This window comes from Oncorhynchus keta, chromosome 15 (assembly GCF_023373465.1).
Source record: "Oncorhynchus keta strain PuntledgeMale-10-30-2019 chromosome 15, Oket_V2, whole genome shotgun sequence".
Classification (NCBI taxonomy): Eukaryota; Metazoa; Chordata; class Actinopteri; order Salmoniformes; family Salmonidae; genus Oncorhynchus; species Oncorhynchus keta.
Window position 1 is genome coordinate 44,170,402 of NC_068435.1, and position 21,899 is coordinate 44,192,300.

Consider the following 21,899-nt stretch of genomic DNA (forward strand, 5'->3'; position numbering starts at 1 on the left):
AGGTCTTTAGGTCAGTTGGTTGGCTTGCTTGCTTTCTCTGCACGAGAAAGCCTATGCTGCTCGTCTAGCTAGCCAGCCAAGCAGCTGGCGCTAACAAACACTTAATTGAAAAATCCCATTCATAGTTCCCACCCTTACAGTTGACCAATCCCCAACGAAGAGGCTTAGACTTCAGCTACCAAACTTCAACTTGCCCCGTGTATTTTTTTATGTGCGAGCGAACAATTGGAGAGAAAAAAAAACAGCTGAACACCAAAAATGAACAACAAAGGCACAAAATGTTGTTATAATATATGCACGAAGCACAGCGCCATGTTTCGACTAGAATCAGAATGGCGCTAGAAGGTATATTTTGTTGCGCTGGGGTTAACGACAGGGGTTGACTTTCATTTGAATGATAACTTAACCCTCAAATCCATGAATTTGAGCCACAATGGTCTGAAAATGACAGCTTACGTTCCAAGTCCCACTACGGACTGGCGCGGACGACAAAAACACTTGTACTAAACCAAAGATATTGGCCGGTTTTAAGCAATTGATTTTGTAAGATCGCGATGACTATAAACTCTAATACTAACATCACCAATGTGGGGTAAAAATGATGTGTAATTTCCTGTCATTCTTGTGTGGTAAAAACATTTGTAATGTAGTAACACGTTCTGTCCACCATAGGGGAATTAGCGTAATTACATAATTAAATATGTCAATATTTTAATATATAATGATAGTAATTGTAGCACACTCACACACTTCCATCCATTTCTCTCTACTTTAACCATGAAAATGCTCATAAGCACAATTTAACCAGGCACATTAGACTAGAGCGTGTCCATGGGGGCTGAACGTTTGATATCCCTACATTCACTTTTGCTTTGTGGCCGTAGTGGGAAAGGGGCTTCTCCCGCCATTCTATTCAGACCCGAGCCTTGGCTTCTGCAAGACAAATGCGACCAAACTACACTACAACCACGAAGGCAGAAAAGTCAAGTAATGGACATGGAGTTCTGCTGGGACTTCCCCAACGCGGTCACCGAGAGGTTCGCCAGACGAACTGACTTTATTTCAAAGTAAAGGTAGGCCTAAGTGCATTTTCCTTTAACATTTAAGGGTTAGGCTGCTGTTGAGGGTGAGGCTACTTCATGAGAATAGAATCCCTTTCAATGCATTTGATTCATTGTTTTGATGACACTGACGTTTTGAGTCGTTTTTGGTGCCACCTATCGCTATCGCTTGTGTATCTTGGTTACAATGGTATTTACATTTGGTGACCATTTTTTGTCCATTTCGGGTTAATAGTCTGTGTTGGAGCTATCTGTTGCATGGGGAACTTGGGCTTCATCAAGGTTTATTTGAGTAAATCTGGCTTTCATAACAGCCCGTGCTCACCCAGCTACCGACCTTGACCGCACGCCATTGAAACACATGCACACCCACACCTGTATGTCTTGAGGTGGTACTTCCTGTCCCTGATCATGTGGGGTGCTCTGGAGAGGATGGCGTTCCGCATCACCTTCCCCCCTCGCTGCAGCCTCTCTGACTGAACCTGGAGACGTCACACAGGAACACCATACCTCCGTCAGCACTAGCTATAGACAGTAACAATCATAGTGAGAGTCTCAGCCTCCAGGTTTGAATCATTTAAAGGATGTGCTGAGAAATCCAGGGGGCTTTCATTTCATGGCCCCTGGCAACAAAAGCCCCGCCCATCCCCCTCACATTTACTATATACCCGCTAAGACGTGAATCACAACCATCGTAACACTCCCAGTTTCCATAGCAACCACACAACTGCTGTCTGGATGGTGGAGCCATGAATGAAAGGTGAGAAAATAGGAGAAAAACCCAAATCACACCCTCACAGAGAGCTACTTCTGCCACAGCTCAGAACTACAAAAGAGGGCATCATAATTGGGCAGATGGTACCTTTTGTTCCGTGAACATGAATGACCTTTCATTAGCATAACTACAGAGGTAGCGGTGTGTGTGTGTGTGCCTGCGTGTTTGGTTGTGTGAACACTTTTAGAATACACACACACCGCAGCTTAAAGTCTGTATACAGATTTTAAAAGACAGTAGTTTGGGTTTAGTTGAGCACGATAAGGGATATTGCCGTCACGGTATAACATTGACACGGGCCCATCTTACCTTGTTGAGAGACTTGTTCATGAGGCTGAGAGTATTGGAACCTAGACCTTCTTTGTCTGCCAGCCCTGAGGGAGAAGGGAGACAGAGTTATCACCATGGTGATATGTGTAATATGCTATCTTTAGATTATACAGTCAACTGCATTGTAGTTACTCACGATCATTGTTGGATCCACTCTCCATGGCTCCATATGGAGGGGCCAGAAGTCCAGCCATACACTGACGGTACTTCTACAACACAACGTACGCAGGATTAGTCATCGTAATCGATAAACACACACACACACACACACGTCTGACCCTACTTTACCATTAATCTGAACAGGGCTCGAGAGCCTTACTCACCACTTCACAACAACACATGTGTATGTACACGCTGTATATGAATATGTTGTATGTATATGAATAATGTTGTATGTGTATGAATATGTTGTATGTATATGAATAATGTTGTATGTGTATGCAGTACAGGACCTTAAGTTGTATTTTTCATTTGCGTTGGCGTTCTCGTCTATTAGTGTTATGTATTTTGTCATGTTTTATGTTTCGTGTGGAACCCAGGAAGAGTAGCTACCGCCACTGCAACAGCTAATGGGGATCCAAATAAAATGCCAAAAAAGCCACGCTCTGGTCATTAGATCAATATATGACCCTGAGTAGCTCCACCCCCCTTACCCACACAATCCATTAAGGCAGCCCCCCCCCACCCGATTCAGAGGGGTTGGGTTAAACATTTCAGTTGATGGCATTCAGTTGTACAACTGACTAGGTATCCCCCCCCCCCTTCCCTTTCCCCTTTCGAACGAGCACGCACGCCGGTACACTACAACCTTCCCTCAAAACAAAGCCCGTTGTCACCTAGGGACCGTTTACATGTGAACATCTCAAATGACCTAAACACACGAGGCTGTATTCTAATCAGGGTCAATGAGTACAGCAAGGACAACAGAGTGCAGTGGAGTGTTTAGCACCTAGGGCTGCTGCCGCCATTCACTGTTGTCAGTCGGTAACAGTCATGCAAATAACTGTCGGTCTCGCGGTAATCGCCCGTTTATGAACATAAAACACGTATAGCATCTCAGGCCTTCCACACATAGACTATAAGCCACTGGTGCGGACCTTTTTATTTTATTTTATTTTACCTTTATTTAACCAGGCAAGTCAGTTAAGAACAAATTCTTATTTTCAATGACGGCCTAGGAACAGTGGGTTAACTGCCTGTTCAGGGGCAGAACGACAGATTTGTACCTTGTCAGCTCGGGGGTTTGAACTTGCAACCTTTCGGTTACTAGTCCAACACTCTAACCACTAGGCTACCCTGCCGCCCCATCTAAATGTGCAATAAATCCATGTAATATATCTGACACCGTCACAATAAATCCATTATTTATTTTAGGCAGGTCTAAAGAAACAACAACATGATATGAAGAAATTATATTTCAGTAGAATAGCATAGCATATTCTGTGGTTCCTTATGTTAAGGCCATGGTCTGGCTATGCCATATGGCTGTGGGCTACACTAGTTCATTTAGCAGACAAGATTTGCTTATAATTCCCATGGCATTATGTTACATATGCCAGGTAGGTAGCCTGGTTGTAAAGCGGATTCATGTGCTTAACTTTAAAATATAGCAGCATGAGAAAGCTGGGATCCTCTTTCAAATGATGGCCAGTCAACACTCAAATACATATTTTTGGTCACACACACATGAATCTACAGTTGAAGTCGGAAGTTTACATACACCTTAGCCAACTACATTTAAACTTAGTTTTTCATCATTCCTGAAATTTAAACCTAGTATAAATTCCCTGTCTCAGGTCAGTTAGGATCACCACTTTATGAATGTGAAATGTCAGAATAATACATTTCAGCTTTTATTTCTTTCATCACATTCTCAGTGGGTCACTCAATTAGTATTTGGTAGCTTTGCCTTTAAATTGTTTAACTTGGTTCAAACGTTTCGGGTAGCCTTCCACAAGCTTCCATAAGTTGGGTGAATTTTGTCCCATTCCTCCTGACAGGTGTAAATGAGTCAGGTTTGTAGGCCTTCTGGCTCATACATGCTTTTTCAGTTCTGCCCACACATGTTCTATAGGATTGAGGTCAGGGCTTTGTGATGGCCAGTCCAATACCTTGACTTTGTTGTACTTAAGCCATTTTGCCATAACTTTGGAAGTATGCTCGGGGTCATTGTCCATTTAGAAGAACCATTTGCAACAAAGCTTTAACTTCCTGACTGATGCCTTGAGATGTTGCTTCAACATATCCACATCATTTTCTTTTTTCATGATGCCATCTATATTTTGTGAAGTGCACCAGTCCCTCCTGCAGCAAAGCACCCCACAACATGATGCTGCCACCCCGTGCATCACGGTTGGGATGGTGTTCTTTGGCTTGCAAGCCTCCCCATTTTCCCCCAAACATAACGATGGTCATTATGGTCAAACCGTTCTATTTTTGTTTCATCAGACCAGAGGACATTTTTCCAAAAAGTATGATCTTTGTCCCCATGTGCAGTTGCAAACCGTAGTCTGGCTTTTTTATGGCGGTTTTGGAGCAGTGGCTTTTTTCTTATTGTGCAGCCTCTCAGATTATGTCGATATAGGACTCGTTTTACTGAGGATATAGATACTTTTGTACCCGTTTCCTCCAGCATCTACACAAGGTTCTTTGCTGTTGTTCTGGGATTGATTTTCACTTTTCGCAGTAAAGTACGTTCATCTCTAGGAGACAGAACGCATCTCCTTCCTGAGCGGTTTGAGGGCTGCGTGGTCCCACAGTGTTTATACTTGTGTACTATTGTTTGTACAGATGAATGTGGTACCTTCAGGCATTTGGAAATTGCTCCCAAGGTTGAACCAGACTTGGGGAGGTCTACAATTTATTGGCTGATTTCTTTTGATTTTCCCATGATGTCAAGCAAAGAGGCACTGAGTTTGAAGGTAGGCCTTGAAATACATCCATAGGTACACCCCCAATTGACTCAAATTATGTCAATTAGCCTATCAGAAGCTTCTAAAGCCATGACATTTTTTTCTGGAATTTTCCAAGCTGTTTAAAGGCACAGTCAACTTAGTGTATGTAAACTTCTGACCTACTGGATTTGTGATACAGTGAATTAATCTGTCTGTAAACAATTGTTGGAAAAATTACTTTTGTCATGCACACAGTAGATGCCCTAACAGACTTGCCAAAACTATAGATTGATAACAAGAAATTTGTGGAGTGGTTGAAAAATGAGTTTTAATGACTCCAACCTAAGTGTATGTAAACTTCCGACTTCAACTGTATCTATCTATCTCTCTATATCTAAACACACACAGTGTCACGACTTCTGCCGAAGTCGAAGTCTCTCCTTGTTCGGGGCGGTGCTCGGCAATCGACGTCACTGGTCTTCTAGCCATCATTGATCCATTTTTCATTTTCCATTGGTTTTGTCTTGTCATCCTATACACCTGGTTTCAATCCCGTTAATTACCTGTTGTGAATTTAACCCTCTGTTTCCCCTCATGTCTTTGTCAGAGATTGTTTGTTGTTCAGTATTCGTGTTGTTTGTATTGGTGCGCGACGGGCCCTCGTACCCACTTTGTTTTGTTAGGATTCATTAGTTTTGGAGTTATGTTTTGTTTACAGTCATTAAACAACTACATTCCATTAAGTTTGATTCTCCAGCGCCTGACTTCCCTGCCACCTATACACACACGACTCTGACACACACACACACACACACACACACACACACACACACACACACACACACACACACACACACACACACATATATATATATAAATAATGTATGATTGTGTCAGATAGACAGTACGGACAGTATATGAATATAAAAAGTGTGTACAGCAGTGGTTATATAGGATGAGCCTTGGCTAGAATACAGCATATACATATGAAGTGGGTGGCTGAGGTCCTTGATGGTCTTCTCGGCCTTCCTGTGACACCGGGCGCTGTAGGTGTCCTGGAGGGCAGGCAATGTGACCCCGTTAATGCGTTGGGCTGACCGCACTCTCTGGAGAGCCCTGCGGTTGTGGATGGTGCAGTTGCCGTACCAGGTGGTGATACAGCTCAACAGGATGCTCTCAATGGTGCATCTGTAGAAGTTCATGAGGGTCTTAGGGGCCAAGCAAGATTCCTTCAGCCTCTTTGTTGAAGAGGCGCTGTTGCACCTTCTTCACCACACGGTCTGTGTGGATAGAATATTTCAGTAGGTCAGTGATGTGCACACCGAGGAACTTGAAGCTTTTCACCCTCTCCACTGCGGCCCCGTCAATGTGATGGGCAAGTGCTCTTTCTGCTGTCTCCTGAAGTCCACGATTAGCTCCTTCGTTTTGTTGATGTTGAGAGGTTGGTTTCCTGGCACCACTCCGCCAGGGCCCTCACCTCCTCCCTGTAGGTTATTTCGTCGTTGTTTGTAATCAGGCCTACCACTGTTGTGTGTTTGAGTTGGAGATGTGCGTGGCCACGCAGTCATGAGTGAACAGGAAGTACAGGATGGGGCTGAGCACACACCTTTTTCCACACGCGATTGTACAATAACTGTGCTTATAAGAACACATTTCACAAGGCTCTGTAGGCTATGGGGTCTCCAACCTTATTCCAGGGGTCAGAGGCCTATAGGCTTGGAGTTATTTGTCCAATTCAGTTGTGAGAGAAATCCTATCAAAACATATAGGCCTATGGGCAAGGCTAACTGATGCACGTGACTATGATTTGAAAAAGTCGCAAAAAAAAATTGCATGTGCTTTCTCTTGCCTTAGACTGCACACGCTGGGCATCATTCACAAGTGAAACTATAATTATTATTAATATTGTTATCATCATCATCATCATCATTTTAATCTTGTCTTTACATATATGTGTGAAATTTGTTCTGATTTAGAATGGGCCATCAAAAATACGTCACCCACAGTTCATTTTCTTGCCAGTCAGGTCGGCTACTCTGGTCGTAAAGCGAAGCAATGTGTTTAATATTAGGAAAGTTGAGAAATATGGAATCCTCCTCTTTTTAATATATATATTTTTTTATTTCACCTTTATTTAACCAGGTAGGCCAGTTGAGAACAAGTTCTCATTTACAGCTGCGACCTGGCCAAGATAAAGCAAAGCAGTGCGACACAAACAACACCACAGAGTTACACATGGAATAAACAAACATACAGTCAATAACACAATAGAAAAAGTCCATATACAGTGTGTGCAAATGGCGTGAGGTGGTAAGGCAATAAATAGGCCGGTGAGCAAGTTTGTTGGGGACTAATGACCACCCGCGGCACCAGAGGACAGTTTTGGAGAAGCCTGGCTACTGTGACTCAACGGTCATATGGAATTTGACTGCGGTCATGACTCGTGGCTGCCGGTGTGGAGGTAAGACGGTCACCATAACGGTCACCGTAACAGCCCTATATCAGCCCCACTCGCTCTTGTGTTCATATCCATATTTCAAGACAAATATTGCAGATTGCTTGATTTCCTTAACCCTGCCTGATTGTGCAACACACACATGGATAAACTTACAAACGTTCTCGGGTATTATGTCATTCTGAACTCTAACGTCTCTTAAGTCATTACCAGGCAAGCCCATGCCTTTAGGAGTCTGCCAAAACACACACACACACAGGAAGAGAGGCGCTTTAACATTCAGGAACCTGCTGACACACACACACACACACACACACACACACACACAAAAATCAGCTGATTAATCACATCTGCACTAAAATCATAACAGACTTTACCGGGTGTTTGTATTTTCTATCAAGTCATGAATGAATACGCACACACGCACGACTAAACTCACCCAGGGTCTTCTCTAAGCTCTACGGCTGGGAAGATCCCCTAAGAGGTGCCCACGGCTCCTGTAATCCACATCACACAGGACTACCCCAGAGGTCTCCTCTCACACACACACACTCAGTCCTCTTTGAAACAGCGCTCCAGTTCTTAGCGTCTCTCTAAATGAGACAAGCGCCCGACCAAGCAGAGGTTGCCACGACAATCACAGCTTTTCAGAGAGCGAGAGAAAGGGGGAGAGTGTGTGTGTGAGAGAGAGAGTGTGTGAGAGAGAGTGTGAGTGTGTGAGAGAGAGACGGAAGAACGATAGACAGAAAGCATTTGTTTCAGACAAATCAAAGAAACCAAAATGTTACTATAACGTAATTATGAGGCAAAGACCATTCAAATCAAATGTATTTGTCACGTGCCGAATACCTTACCGTGAAATGCTTACTTACAAGCCCTTAGCCAACAACGCAGCTTAAAATAAAACAGAGTTAAGAAAATATTTACTTAATAAACTAAAGTAACAAATAAAAGAAAATGACAATAACAACGCTATATACAGTTGAAGTCAGAAGTTTACATACACTTAGGTTGGAGTCATTAAAACTCATATTTCAACCATTCCACAAATTTCTTGTGAACAAACTATAGTTTTGGCAAGTCGGTCTGGACATCTACTTTGTGCACGACACAAGTAATTTTTCCAACAATTGTTTACAGACAAATTATTTCATATATATAATTCACAGTATCACAATTCCAGTGGGTCAGAAGTTTACATGCACTATGTTGACTGTCCCTTTAAACAGCTTGGAAGATTCCAGAAAATGATGTCATGGCTTTAGAAGCTTCTGATAGGCCAATTGAAGTCAATTGGGTGTGTACCTGTGGATGTATTTCAAGGCCTACCTTCAAACTCAGTGCCTCTTTGCTTGACATCATGGGAAAATCAAAAAAGAAATCAGCCATGACCTCAGAATTTTTGTTGTTGTTGACCTCTACAAGTCTGGTTCATCCTTGAGAGCAATTTTCAAATGCCTGAAGGTACCACGTTCATCAATACAAACAATAGTATGCAAGTATAAACACCATGGGACCATGCAGCCGTCATACCGCTCAGGAAGGAGATGCATTCTGTCTCCTAGAGATGAACGTACTTTAGTGCGAAAAGTGTAAATCAATTCCAGAACAACAGCAAAGGACCTTGTGAAGATGCTAGAGGAAACAGGTACAAAAGTATCTATATCCACAGTTAAACGAGTCCTATATCGACATAACCTGAAAGGCCGCTTAGCAAGAAGCCACTGCTCCAAAACCGCCATAAAAAAGCCAGCCTACGGTTTGCAACTGCACATAGGGACAAAGAGTGTACCTTTTTGGTGAAATGTCCTCTGTTCTGATGAAACGAAAAACACAAACAAAAATAGAACTGTTTGGCTATAATGACCATCGTTATGTTTGGAGGAAAAAGGGGGAGGCTTGCAAGCCGAAGAACACCATCCCAACCATGAAGCACGAGGGTGGCAGCATCATGTTGTGGGGGTGCTTTGCTGCACGAGGGACTGGTGCACTTCACAAAATAGATGGCCTCATGAGGCAAGAAAATTATGTGGATATATTGAATCAACACCTCAAGACATCAGTCAGGAAGTTAAAGATTGGTCTCAAATGGGTCTTCCAAATGGACAATGACCTCAAGCATACCTCCAAAGTTATGGCAAAATGGCTCTTAAGCCAAAGTCAAGGTATCGGAGTGGCCATCACAAAGCCCTGACCTCAACCCTATAGAATAGTTGTGGGCAGAACTGAAAAAAACGTGTGCAAGCAAGGAGGCCTACAAACCTGACTCAGTTACACCAGCTCTGTCAGGAAAAATGGGCCCAAATTTACCCAACTTATTGTGGGAAGCTTGTGGAAGGCTACCTGAAATATTTGATCCAAGTTAAACTATTTAAAGGCAATGCTACTAAATACTAATTGAGTGTATGTAAACTTCTGACCCACTGGGAATGTGACGAAATAAATAAAACATTCTCTCTACTATTATTCTGACATTTCACATTCTTAAAATAAAGTGGTGATCCTAACTGACCTAAAACAGGGAATTTTACAGGGATTAAATGTCAGCAATTGTGAAAAACGGAGTTTAAATGCATTTGTCTAAGGTGTATATAAACTTCCGACTTCAAGTGTGTACTGAGTCAATGTGGGGGGTACAGGTTATTTGAGGTAATTTGTACATTTAGGTAGGGGTAAAGTGACTATGCATACTGCAGATAATGAACAGCGAGTAGAAGCAGTGTAAAAACAAAGGGAGGCCATTTGATTAATTGTTCAGCAGTCTTATGGCTTGGGGGTTGTAGCTGTTAAGGATCCTTTTGGTCCTGGACTTGGTGCTCTGGTACCATTTCCCATGCAGTAGCAGAGAGAACAGTTTGACTTGGATGACCATAGTCTTTGTACATTTTTTGGGCCTTCATCTGACAACGCCTAGTATATAGGTCCTGGATGGCAGGAAGCTTGGCCGCGGTGATATACTGGGCTGTAAGCACTACCCTCTGCAGTGCCTTATGGTCGGATGCCAAGTAGTTGCCATTCCAGGCGGTGATGCAACCGGTCAGGATGCTCTCGATGGTGCAGCTGTAGAACTTTTTAAGGTTCTGGGGAGCCATACCAAATCTTTTCAGTCTCCTGAGGGGGAAAAGGCATTGTCGTGCCCGCTTCATGACTGTCTTGGTGTGTTCGGACCATGATAGTTTGTTGGTGATGTGGACAACAAGGAACTTGAAGCTCTTGACCCGCTCCACTACAGCCTCATCGATGTAAATGGGGGATTGTTCGGCCCTCCTTTTCCTGTAGACCACGATCAGCTCCTTTGTCTTGCTCACGATGAGAGAGAGAGAGAGAGAGAGAGAGGTTGTTGTCGTGGAATCACGCTGCCAGGTCTCTGACCTCTTCCCTATAGGCTGTTTCATCGTTGTCAGTGATCAGGCCTACCACTCTTGTGTCGTGTTGGAGTCGTGCTTGGCCACGCGGTGGTGGGTGAAAAGGGAGTACTGGAGTGGACTAAGCACACACCCCTGAGGGGCCCCCGTGTTCAGGATTAGCGTGGCAGACCATCTGTGGATCTGTTGGGGTGTTATGCAAATTGGAGTGGTTTCCGGGATGACGGTGTTGATATCAGCCATGACCAGCCTTTCAAAGAATTTAATGGCTACCGACATGAATCGTACGAGGTGGTAGTCATTTAGGTAGGTTACCTTCACTTTCTTGACTTGATCTTGGGCACAGGGACTATGGTGGTCTGCTTGAAACATGTAGGTATTCCAGACTCGGTCAGGGAGTGGTTGAAAATATCAGTGAAGACACTTGCCAGTTGGTCCACGCATGCTCTGAGTACACATCCTGGTAACCATCTGGCCCTGCGGCCTTGTAAATTTTGACATTTTTGCTCACATCGGCTACGGAGAGTGTGATCGCACAATTGTCCGGAACAGCTGGTGCTCTCATGCATGCTTCGGTGTTGCTTGCCTCCGGCGCCATTATCTAGTGTGGAAATTCTAAGAAACATGTTCTCAAGTAAATAGCACTGAAAAAGTACTGTAACAAATATCAAATAATGATTACATGTATCATTAAGTGAGTGGCTAACCTTTCCTCTGCCGCCTCTTATTCCACAAGACAGAAGTTGACACACCCTGGGGTGACTGTGTGGGTTTGAGATGAATAGTATATCGGTTAAAAGTGGTGGCCCTGTCCAGCCATGTCTCTGGGCCCCTGTAGTAATACTATTGTATCATCTGTCAAACGGTGTGACTCTCAGTCAGTATGACCTGGCCCTGGGGAGGTGTTATGACAGATCTAGCTTTCAGACACTTTGTGGTTTCCTCTCCTTTAACCAGCGTGATATGCTACTTCAAGACAATGGCAGCAGTAAGAGACTGGCACCAAGGCTAATATCTCACACTGTTACACTGTATGAATCCTAATCTCTTCCTGTGTCAAAACACACACACAAACACACACACACACTTGACATAAGATCAAAACACTGAGGTTTTTATGTCCATTGTAAGAGCTACAGCCTCAGACACGCTCTCTCTGATCTATCTCTAGACTCCTAAAATAGACACCAGAGAAGAGAAAGAGCTGAGAGAGGGAGAGCTGAAGAAAGACAGCCAGTGGGAGAGTGCACTTAGCACTGAGACAAAAACACTCTTAGCCCACTAGTGCTATACTTCCTCCACATCCTACTCCTCCTCTCTCCCTATCAACTACTGGACACTTTAAAGACCCCCCCCCCCCATGCTCAAAAACAGTCACGCACATGATGACTGGTTCAGTTGTAGCATGTATCATCCCAATGCCCCCAGGCAGTGAAAATGACAGCAGTTTCCACAAGCTCACACAAACAGGACTGGTATTAACAGTGGGCAGCCATCTTGTGGCCAGAGCATGAACCACTTCAGAATTTGAATTGTGTGTCTCTCTCTTCCTCTCTCTCACCTCCCATAGGCTCTTGAACTCTCTCTGTTCAATGCGGAGCAATTCGCTGGTCTCTCTGCTGACGATGGTGGCGTGGCGAGGAGTATTATCCAGAATCGACTCTCCAAACGCCGTCCCGATTCCCAGCGTGCAGATAGCGACAGCATCCTAGACACACAACAGGCAGAACACACTCAATTTCATGGACTTATTTGATTCAGTTACATTCAACGCTATTCAAGTCAATAAATCTTTGTCCACAAAAGGGCAATTAATTTCTAGAGCAAGAACAAACATCCGCACTGAGGATAGCTAGACTGCATTTACACAGGTAGCCCCAATCTGATATTTTTGCCACTAATTGGTCTTTTGACCAATCAGATCAGATCTTTTGCCTATAATTGGGCAAAAGATCAGAAGAATGTAAATGCAGCCTTGCACAGAGACAGAAGCTTGTTCAATCCAGACCCACTTCTCATCTTGGCTGTGTTTACAGAGGCAAATTATTGGCAAAAGAGCTGATCTGACTGGTCAAAAGACCAATTAGTGGAAAAAATATCAGAATTGGAATGCCTGTGTAAATGCAGCCTAAGGGTCAATGTTATAAGGCTAGTAGTTCAAATCATACTAGTGGTTAGAACGTGTTGTTCTAGATTCCTGTCTAGCATGGCCACATTTAACATGTTGTTCTTCTGTCCTGTCTAGCATGGCCAGATAGTGACCCAGATACAGTGGAAAGTGTGAACGCGGTCTCTGTGAGAGAGCGGACTGATTACCATATTTCCATATATTCACGTGTGAAGGGTTCTCGGATGGATTTTTTCGTTAAGCACTCACCTCAGGGGAAGACCATAATCCTGACCACTCAGACAAGGTCACACACACACACAGTCACATGCAGACACACACAAGCACAGGCACATACACACAAGCACAAGCACAGTCACATGCACACACATACTTACTTTCCTGCACGTGTGCACACACTCGCTCCCTCATGTCTAACATGATAGGAGGGGACTTAACATCTTCCTACTTTCCCAAATGACATTTCAGAAACGGCCATCAGAACTAGAACCAGGCTACGCCCATAGACATGAACATGGCAAACGGGTACAGGGACTTGTAACTGGACAGTTTGTTTCATCTCAAATTTTAACAACCAATCCTGCACGCTCTATCTATTCTGTCTGTCCGTCGCTCCGTCTCGCTATAGCATCTCTGAACCCTCCACGCAGTAACGAGCTCAATCCTCAGAGGAGCGTTTGAGAAGCAGCAGCTTTGCTCAGAGCTAAAACCGGAGCGCGCTCGCTGCTAGCCCAGCGTGCATATTTTAACATGGGGAGCATTGTAGGCAATGCACTCCGAAACATTCATCAAGGCTGTAATGGGACTACACAAGGTGCAACACGAGACGAACAGCACAGGGAACTCGAGAGGGAAAACATCACTTTCGAGAGAGGAGGAACCCCGAATAGAGCTGTCGTCAAATGTATCAAGCATGCCTGATTTACCTGGTGGTTGGCTGTTTCCGACACCTTGACGTCCAGAGAACCAGACAGAACAGCATACCAGCTGGTCCCGATGTCACCCTGGCGGAACACTGCACAGAGCATACCACCATCACATAACAGCTTATAAGCCTTCATAAAACGGTCAACAGTATAGTGACGAGTCATAGTGAAGCTGAAAGCCAATGAAGGACAGGTGATGCCTTTACCCAGGGGTTCATACCACTGAGTGAGTGTGTCAGTGTGTGTATACTTCCAGGTGATGCCTTTACCCAGGGGTTCATACCACTGAGTGAGTGTGTCAGTGTGTGTGTGTGTGTGTATACTTCCAGGTGATGCCTTTACCCAGGGGTTCATACCACTGAGTGAGTGTGTCAGTGTGTGAGAGTGTGTGTGTGCGTATACTTCCAGGTGATGCCTTTACCCAGGGGTTCATACCACTGAGTGAGTGTGTCAGTGTGTGAGAGTGTGTGTGTGCGTATACTTCCAGGTGATGCCTTTACCCAGGGGTTCATACCACTGAGTGAGTGTGTCAGTGTGTGAGAGTGTGTGTGTGCGTATACTTCCAGGTGATGCCTTTCTCCAGGTATTCGTAGAAGGCACAGGAGCAGATCTGCAGCAGCAGGGAGGGGTGGAACCTCTGGAAGGCTTTAACCCCTTTAAGTCTGGTCAGAATAATATCCACATCCTCTCCAGAACGCTCCGCAGGCCTACAGAGAGAGATTGGGGATGTAAGTGTGTGTGTGGAGGATCAGCCTGAACGCTGGGTGGAAGAAACACTCTTTATCCCCCACCTTTATACAACTGGGAGAGAGGAGGATGATGATGTGGTGTGTGTGTGTGTGTGTGTGTGTGCTTTGTTCTGTGTTTCTCTGCTGTTCTGTTCTCTGTGACTGTGAATAGCTGTAGGCGTTTTGAGCTTGGGACCCCCTGCAGTGTGGATGTAAGAGCCCATTAATACTGCTATTTCTGAGACACTTAAACAAACACACACACACACACACACACACACACACACACACACACACACACACACACACACACACACACACACACACACACACACACACACACACACACACACACACACACACACACACACACACACACACACCTCTGATGTAAGCTTAAAAGACACAGGTCTCTGATGTGTTGAAACACTGCTGAGACAATCATACAGAGAAACTCGTGTCTGTTCACATCGCTTTCTCTCTCCCATCCCTCTTTCACCAGCTCTCTCACACACACACACACGTTTGGCCATAGATGGTGAGCCACCATTCAAACCCTATGACCTGCAGCTCTTCTCTGACACTGGTGACTCAATGGTGAGTGTGAGTAGCCTACTGAAGGGCAAATACATAGACCTGCTCATACAAATACTAGGCTTTCTATCTCTCCCCTTCATTTACTCTCTCCAAGCCCTTGGTTATTTCATGCCTCAAATCTACCTTATTTTCTTTCCATCCATCATTCTTCATACCAACAAGCTCTCACAGTCTCGCATCAGAATTAGACGTTCATCCATGTTTCTCAAACGTCAAATTTCAACATGTTTAAGGTTACGTTGAGGCATTGACTCCAAATGATTACGGTATGGATGGTTAAGGTATGGATGGTTACGGTATGGATGGTTAAGGTATGGATGGTTAAGGTATGGATGGTTAAGGTATGGATGGTTACGGTATGGATGGTTAAGGTATGGATGGTTAAGGTATGGATGGTTAAGGTATGGATGGTTAAGGTATGGATGGTTAAGGTATGGATGGTTAAGGTATGGATGGTTAAGGTATGGATGGTTAAGGTATGGATGGTTAAGGTATGGATGGTTAAGGTATGGATGGTTACGGTATGGATGGTTAAGGTATGGATGGTTAAGGTATGGATGGTTACGGTATGGATGGTTAAGGTATGGATGGTTACGGTATGGATGGTTAAGGTATGGATGGTTAAGGTATGGATGGTTAAGGTATGGATGGTTAAGGTATGGATGGTTAAGGTATGGATGGTTAAGGTATGGATGGTTAAGGTATGGATGGTTAAGGTATGGATGGTTAAGGTATGGATGGTTAAGGTATGGATGGTTACGGTATGGATGGTTACGGTATGGATGGTTAAGGTATGGATGGTTAAGGTATGGATGGTTAAGGTATGGATGGTTACGGTATGGATGGTTACGGTATGGATGGTTAAGGTATGGATGGTTAAGGTATGGATGGTTACGGTATGGATGGTTAAGGTATGGATGGTTACGGTATGGATGGTTAAGGTATGGATGGTTAAGGTATGGATGGTTAAGGTATGGATGGTTAAGGTATGGATGGTTACGGTATGGATGGTTAAGGTATGGATGGTTAAGGTATGGATGGTTACGGTATGGATGGTTACGGTATGGATGGTTACGGTATGGATGGTTAAGGTATGGATGGTTACGGTATGGATGGTTACGGTATGGATGGTTAAGGTATGGATGGTTAAGGTATGGATGGTTAAGGTATGGATGGTTAAGGTATGGATGGTTAAGGTATGGATGGTTAAGGTATGGATGGTTAAGGTATGGATGGTTACGGTATGGATGGTTAAGGTATGGATGGTTAAGGTATGGATGGTTAAGGTATGGATGGTTAAGGTATGGATGGTTATGGTATGGATGGTTATGGTATGGATGGTTAAGGTATGGAAGGTTACGGTATGGATGGTTACGGTATGGATGGTTAAGGTATGGATGGTTAAGGTATGGATGGTTAAGGTATGGATGGTTAAGGTATGGATGGTTAAGGTATGGATGGTTAAGGTATGGATGGTTAAGGTATGGATGGTTAAGGTATGGATGGTTAAGGTATGGATGGTTAAGGTATGGATGGTTAAGGTATGGATGGTTAAGGTATGGATGGTTAAGGTATGGATGGTTAAGGTATGGATGGTTAAGGTATGGATGGTTAAGGTATGGATGGTTAAGGTATGGATGGTTAAGGTATGGATGGTTAAGGTATGGATGGTTAAGGTATGGATGGTTAAGGTATGGATGGTTACGGTATGGATGGTTAAGGTATGGATGGTTAAGGTATGGATGGTTACGGTATGGATGGTTAAGGTATGGATGGTTAAGGTATGGATGGTTATGGTTGGATGGTTAAGGTATGGATGGTTAAGGTATGGATGGTTAAGGTATGGATGGTTAAGGTATGGATGGTTAAGGTATGGATGGTTAAGGTATGGATGGTTAAGGTATGGATGGTTAAGGTATGGATGGTTAAGGTATGGATGGTTACGGTATGGATGGTTAAGGTATGGATGGTTAAGGTATGGATGGTTAAGGTATGGATGGTTAAGGTATGGATGGTTAAGGTATGGATGGTTAAGGTATGGATGGTTAAGGTATGGATGGTTAAGGTATGGATGGTTAAGGTATGGATGGTTAAGGTATGGATGGTTAAGGTATGGATGGTTAAGGTATGGATGGTTAAGGTATGGATGGTTAAGGTATGGATGGTTACGGTATGGATGGTTAAGGTATGGATGGTTAAGGTATGGATGGTTAAGGTATGGATGGTTAAGGTATGGATGGTTAAGGTATGGATGGTTAAGGTATGGATGGTTAAGGTATGGATGGTTAAGGTATGGATGGTTAAGGTTTGGGTTAAGGTATGGAAGGTTACGGTATGGATGGTTAAGGTATGGATGGTTAAGGTATGGATGGTTAAGGTATGGATGGTTAAGGTATGGATGGTTAAGGTATGGATGGTTAAGGTATGGATGGTTAAGGTATGGATGGTTAAGGTATGGATGGTTAAGGTATGGATGGTTAAGGTATGGATGGTTACGGTATGGATGGTTAAGGTATGGATGGTTAAGGTATGGATGGTTAAGGTATGGATGGTTAAGGTATGGATGGTTAAGGTATGGATGGTTAAGGTATGGATGGTTAAGGTATGGATGGTTAAGGTATGGATGGTTAAGGTTTGGGTTAAGGTATGGATGGTTACGGTATGGATGGTTAAGGTATGGATGGTTACGGTATGGATGGTTAAGGTATGGATGGTTAAGGTATGGATGGTTAAGGTATGGATGGTTACGGTATGGATGGTTAAGGTATGGATGGTTAAGGTATGGATGGTTAAGGTATGGATGGTTACGGTATGGATGGTTACGGTATGGATGGTTAAGGTATGGATGGTTAAGGTATGGATGGTTAAGGTTTGGGTTAAGGTTTGGGAAAGGCTTAAAATAAGGATTTCAAAGACAACAAAATCGCTGGATTCAAACACGCAGCCTTTGGTGGAACCAGAGGTAGATGCTTACAGAAACATGCTTGACGGTGACAGCACACACTGTTGCCCCTAATGGACGGTTTCCACATCATCTCCCGTCATCCTCAGACATAGATGGACGTTTAATACAGACTTGTATCACGGGTGACCTGCCTGCTCCATTCATAATTCTCCTTTTTTCCTCAGACCTTTTCTGTACAATAATATTTGTCTGTTAGCGGGACAAGACCTGGCCGAAGACACATTCTGTCTGAAGGCCACAGCCCCGAGGTTGTAAATCTCTCTTGTTATCTCTGATTCCTCATTGCTCCTCTCCTGTCCACTCTGACTCATCTCCCTGGTCCTTCTCCTTTTTCCTCCCTCTCCCCCTCATCATTCCATATCTCTTTGCCACTGTAGGGTTCATCTGTTAAGACAGGTGGAACGGTCAAAGCATCATACAAGAGCAACCCAACCTTTTGAATGTTCCTCTGCATTGACCCAGATGTCTAGAAGACAAAAAGAGAATACAGGTGACAGACAGATCACCTCCCACCTGTCCAACTGTCTTCTACAATCTCTCTCTCTCTCTCTCTCTTGTACCCCTCTCTCTCTCTAGCATCATGCAACATATCAGGTCGAATGGGTTTTCTTTCCAAACGCTGATGTGGTCTGAGAGCAGCTCACGCCAACCGTCCACCTGTAAGTCAAATGATTCATTCTCCTGTTACCCTCTCATCTCTTCTTTATATTATCCCTCTCCCTCTAGGTCTACAGTGATTTCAGTTCCCCACCTCATTTTACAGCTAAACCATTATGACACACACACCTCTGACTAAAGCTGAGCCACAGTGAGAGATGGCTGACCTATTCCTGCAGTGGTACCAGATGAGAGAGGACAGGACAGGAGAGACCAGAGAGCTCTAGAAGCTTCTCTTCCTGTATACTACAGCACAAGAGTTCCAAAGTCTCTGTTCATTACCGTATCAAAAATATATACTTTGGTTTTCCAAACTAATAGTTTTCTATTTTGATCATTTCAACCAAATATAGCTAGTGCCATTTAAAAAAAAATAATTTACAAGCAGGAGCTGCACTTAAGAGGAAATGTGCAGTTCCAACAATCAAATGGCCTCCACGCCACTGTTGTTTCGGTAAACAACTGAGCGATGGGGCTGGATAAATGTAACCACTCAAACTCAGACAGAGCTATGGATACAAGGACTGACCATGATTGATAATAATGACAAATAAAAAAACTGAAATAGACCCTTTACTCAGTACTTTGCTGAAGAACCATTGGCAGTGATTACAACCTTGAGTCTTCTTGGTACACTTGTAATTGGGGAGTTTCTCCCATTCTTCTCTACAAATCATCTCATGCTCTGTCAGGTTGGATGGGGAGTGTCGCTGGACAGCTATTTTCAGGATTCTCCAGAGATGTTCTATCGGGTTCAAGTCCGGGCTCTGGCTGGGCCTCTCAAGGACACTCGGAGACTTGTCCCGAAGCCAATCCTGCTTTGTCTTGGCTGTGTGCTTAGTGATGTCCTGTTAGAAGATAAAACTTCTCCCCGGTCTGAGTTCCTGAGCGCTCTGGAGTAGGTTTTCATCAAGGATCTGTCTGTACTTTTCTCTGTTTATCTTTCCCTCGATCCTGACTAGTCTACCTGCCACTGAAAAGCAACTCTACAGCATGATGTTGCCACCACCATGTTTCGCCGTAGGGATGGTGCAAGGTTTCTCCAGACTTGACGCTTGGCATTCAGGCCAAATAGTTCAATCTTGGTTTTATCAGACCAGAGAATCTTGTTTCTGATGCTCGGAGAGTCCTTTAGGTGCCTTTTGGCAAACTCCAAGCGGGCTGTCATGTGTCTTTTACTGAGGAGTGGAAGGGTCTCCCATTTCCAGAGGAACTCGAGAGCTCTGTCAGAGTGACCATCGGGTTCTTGGTCAGTTCCCTGACCAAGGCCCTTCTTCCCCGATTCCTCAGTTTGGCCAGGCGGCCAGCTCTAGGAAGAGTCTTGGTGGTTCCAAACTTTTTACACTTAAGAATGAGGAGACCACTGTGTTCTTGGGGACCTTCAATGCTGCAGACCTTTTTTGGTGCCCTTCTCCAGATCTGTGCAAGACAATCCTGTCTTGGAGCTTATATAGACAGGTGTGTGCCTTTCCAAATAATTTCCAATCAATTGAATTTACCACAGGTAGACTCCCATCAAGTTGTAGAAGCATCAAGGATGATCAATGGAAACAGGATGCACCAGAGCTCAATTTAAGTCTCATAGCAAAGGATCTGAATACTTATGTAAATAAGGTTTTCAGTTTTTAATTTCTAATACATTGGCAAAAATGTCTAAAAACCTGTTTTTGCTTTGTCAGTATGGGCTATTGGGTGTAGATTAATGAGGGGGGGGACGACGATTTAATCTATTTTAGAATATGGCTGTAACGAAACAAAATGTGGAAAAAGTCAAGGGGTCTGAATACTTTCCGAATGCACTGTATAAGTTATATCCTTCATTGTAATGATGTGCGCTGAGAGTCAAGAAGCAAGTTCAGGGAGTGAGTGTTTTAATAAATAAACGCAACTAAATACAGAACACGAACGGACATGAAACTGAAACAACGACGCCTGGGGAAGGAACCAAAGGGAGTGAAATGTATAGGGAAGGTAATCCGGGAGGTAATGGAGCCCAGGTAAGTCTGTATACGCGCAGGTGCGCGTAACGATGGTGACAGGTGTGTGCCATAACGAGCAGCCTGGCGACCTAGATGCCGGAGGGAGCACACGTGACATTCATGAATCAATGGGTATACAGTAGATCATTTATTTAACAGTCCAAAATGGATGAAGCAAATCACAGATTGACCCTTTTTATTCTGATATAAATATCATGTTTTCACCTCCATTGATGTTGTGTTGTGTTTCTGTCAAACACTGTCACCTTCTGTATTACAGATCAGTTCTAATCTAATAAAGTGAAACTTAAAGCCTGTTAATAACTGAGGTCAGATCAGATTTCATGTAAAAGCCTACACTTATTATCATCCACACACACACACACACACACACACACGTGATGAGTGGGATGACGCATAACCGCATCACCTGCAGTCCCCGCGGTTATATCTGTGTGTCGGGCAGGTTTAGGGTCATGAAATATTGTGTGGATGAAGGGCAGGTGGGTGGCGGGAGGAGGGATGAATACAGGGAAAACAATACCTTCAAAATCCATAACGGTATTATTATCGTGCAATCTATATCTATATAGCCTACATTGAGGTTTTCCTTTCATTATTTTAGGCTATCTGGCATTAGTGTGTAACCCTCAAGGCCTAACTGTACTCATGAAATCCAATTAGCATGCTTAAAAAATACATATGTAAAAAAAGAAAATTATAATAATGGCCATAGAAAAATGTTTAAAAAAATTTAAAAAAATAAAATAAAAAATCGGTCAGTTTAAGCTAGAGATATGTTTTCCTGCATTAGATGCGTCTTAATCCACCTCATTCGCCGATGTCGCACTTCCACATCTGGGGTCAAAGGTGACAGCGCTATAGCAGTGTTTTGCCAAACCATGAGACATCCCAAAAATTGGTATTCTCACAAAATCGTCTGTAGTGGCAGAACGGTTTGGCCTTCAAAATGGACCCCTCCGTCAAAAGATGAGACTCTCACGAACAAGAGTGTTCTCCATTTTGCTCTACAACCCCA

The 21,899-nt window shown here is 43.7% G+C and overlaps 1 protein-coding gene across 5 annotated transcripts in view; it reads right to left on the reverse strand.

The window, feature by feature from the left end:
• LOC118395028 (rap guanine nucleotide exchange factor 4-like) overlaps positions 1–21,899 on the reverse strand; it is a 44,023-nt gene that overhangs the window by 10,101 nt on the left and 12,023 nt on the right. For 2 of the 5 annotated variants that reach the window (XM_035788791.2, XM_035788790.2), the window contains exons 1-5: positions 13,935–14,288; positions 12,442–12,588; positions 2,303–2,375; positions 2,146–2,210; positions 1,437–1,543 (exon numbers count right to left, since the gene is read on the reverse strand). In XM_035788791.2, the coding sequence (XP_035644684.2) occupies positions 1,437–1,543; positions 2,146–2,210; positions 2,303–2,375; positions 12,442–12,588; positions 13,935–14,288 (746 nt within the window). Of the gene's footprint in view, positions 1–1,436; positions 1,544–2,145; positions 2,211–2,302; positions 2,376–7,954; positions 8,088–12,441; positions 12,589–13,934; positions 14,289–14,494; positions 14,642–21,899 lie in introns of those variants that run through there. The other 3 variants (XM_035788793.2, XM_052464223.1, XM_035788792.2) reach the window with 3 other exon arrangements.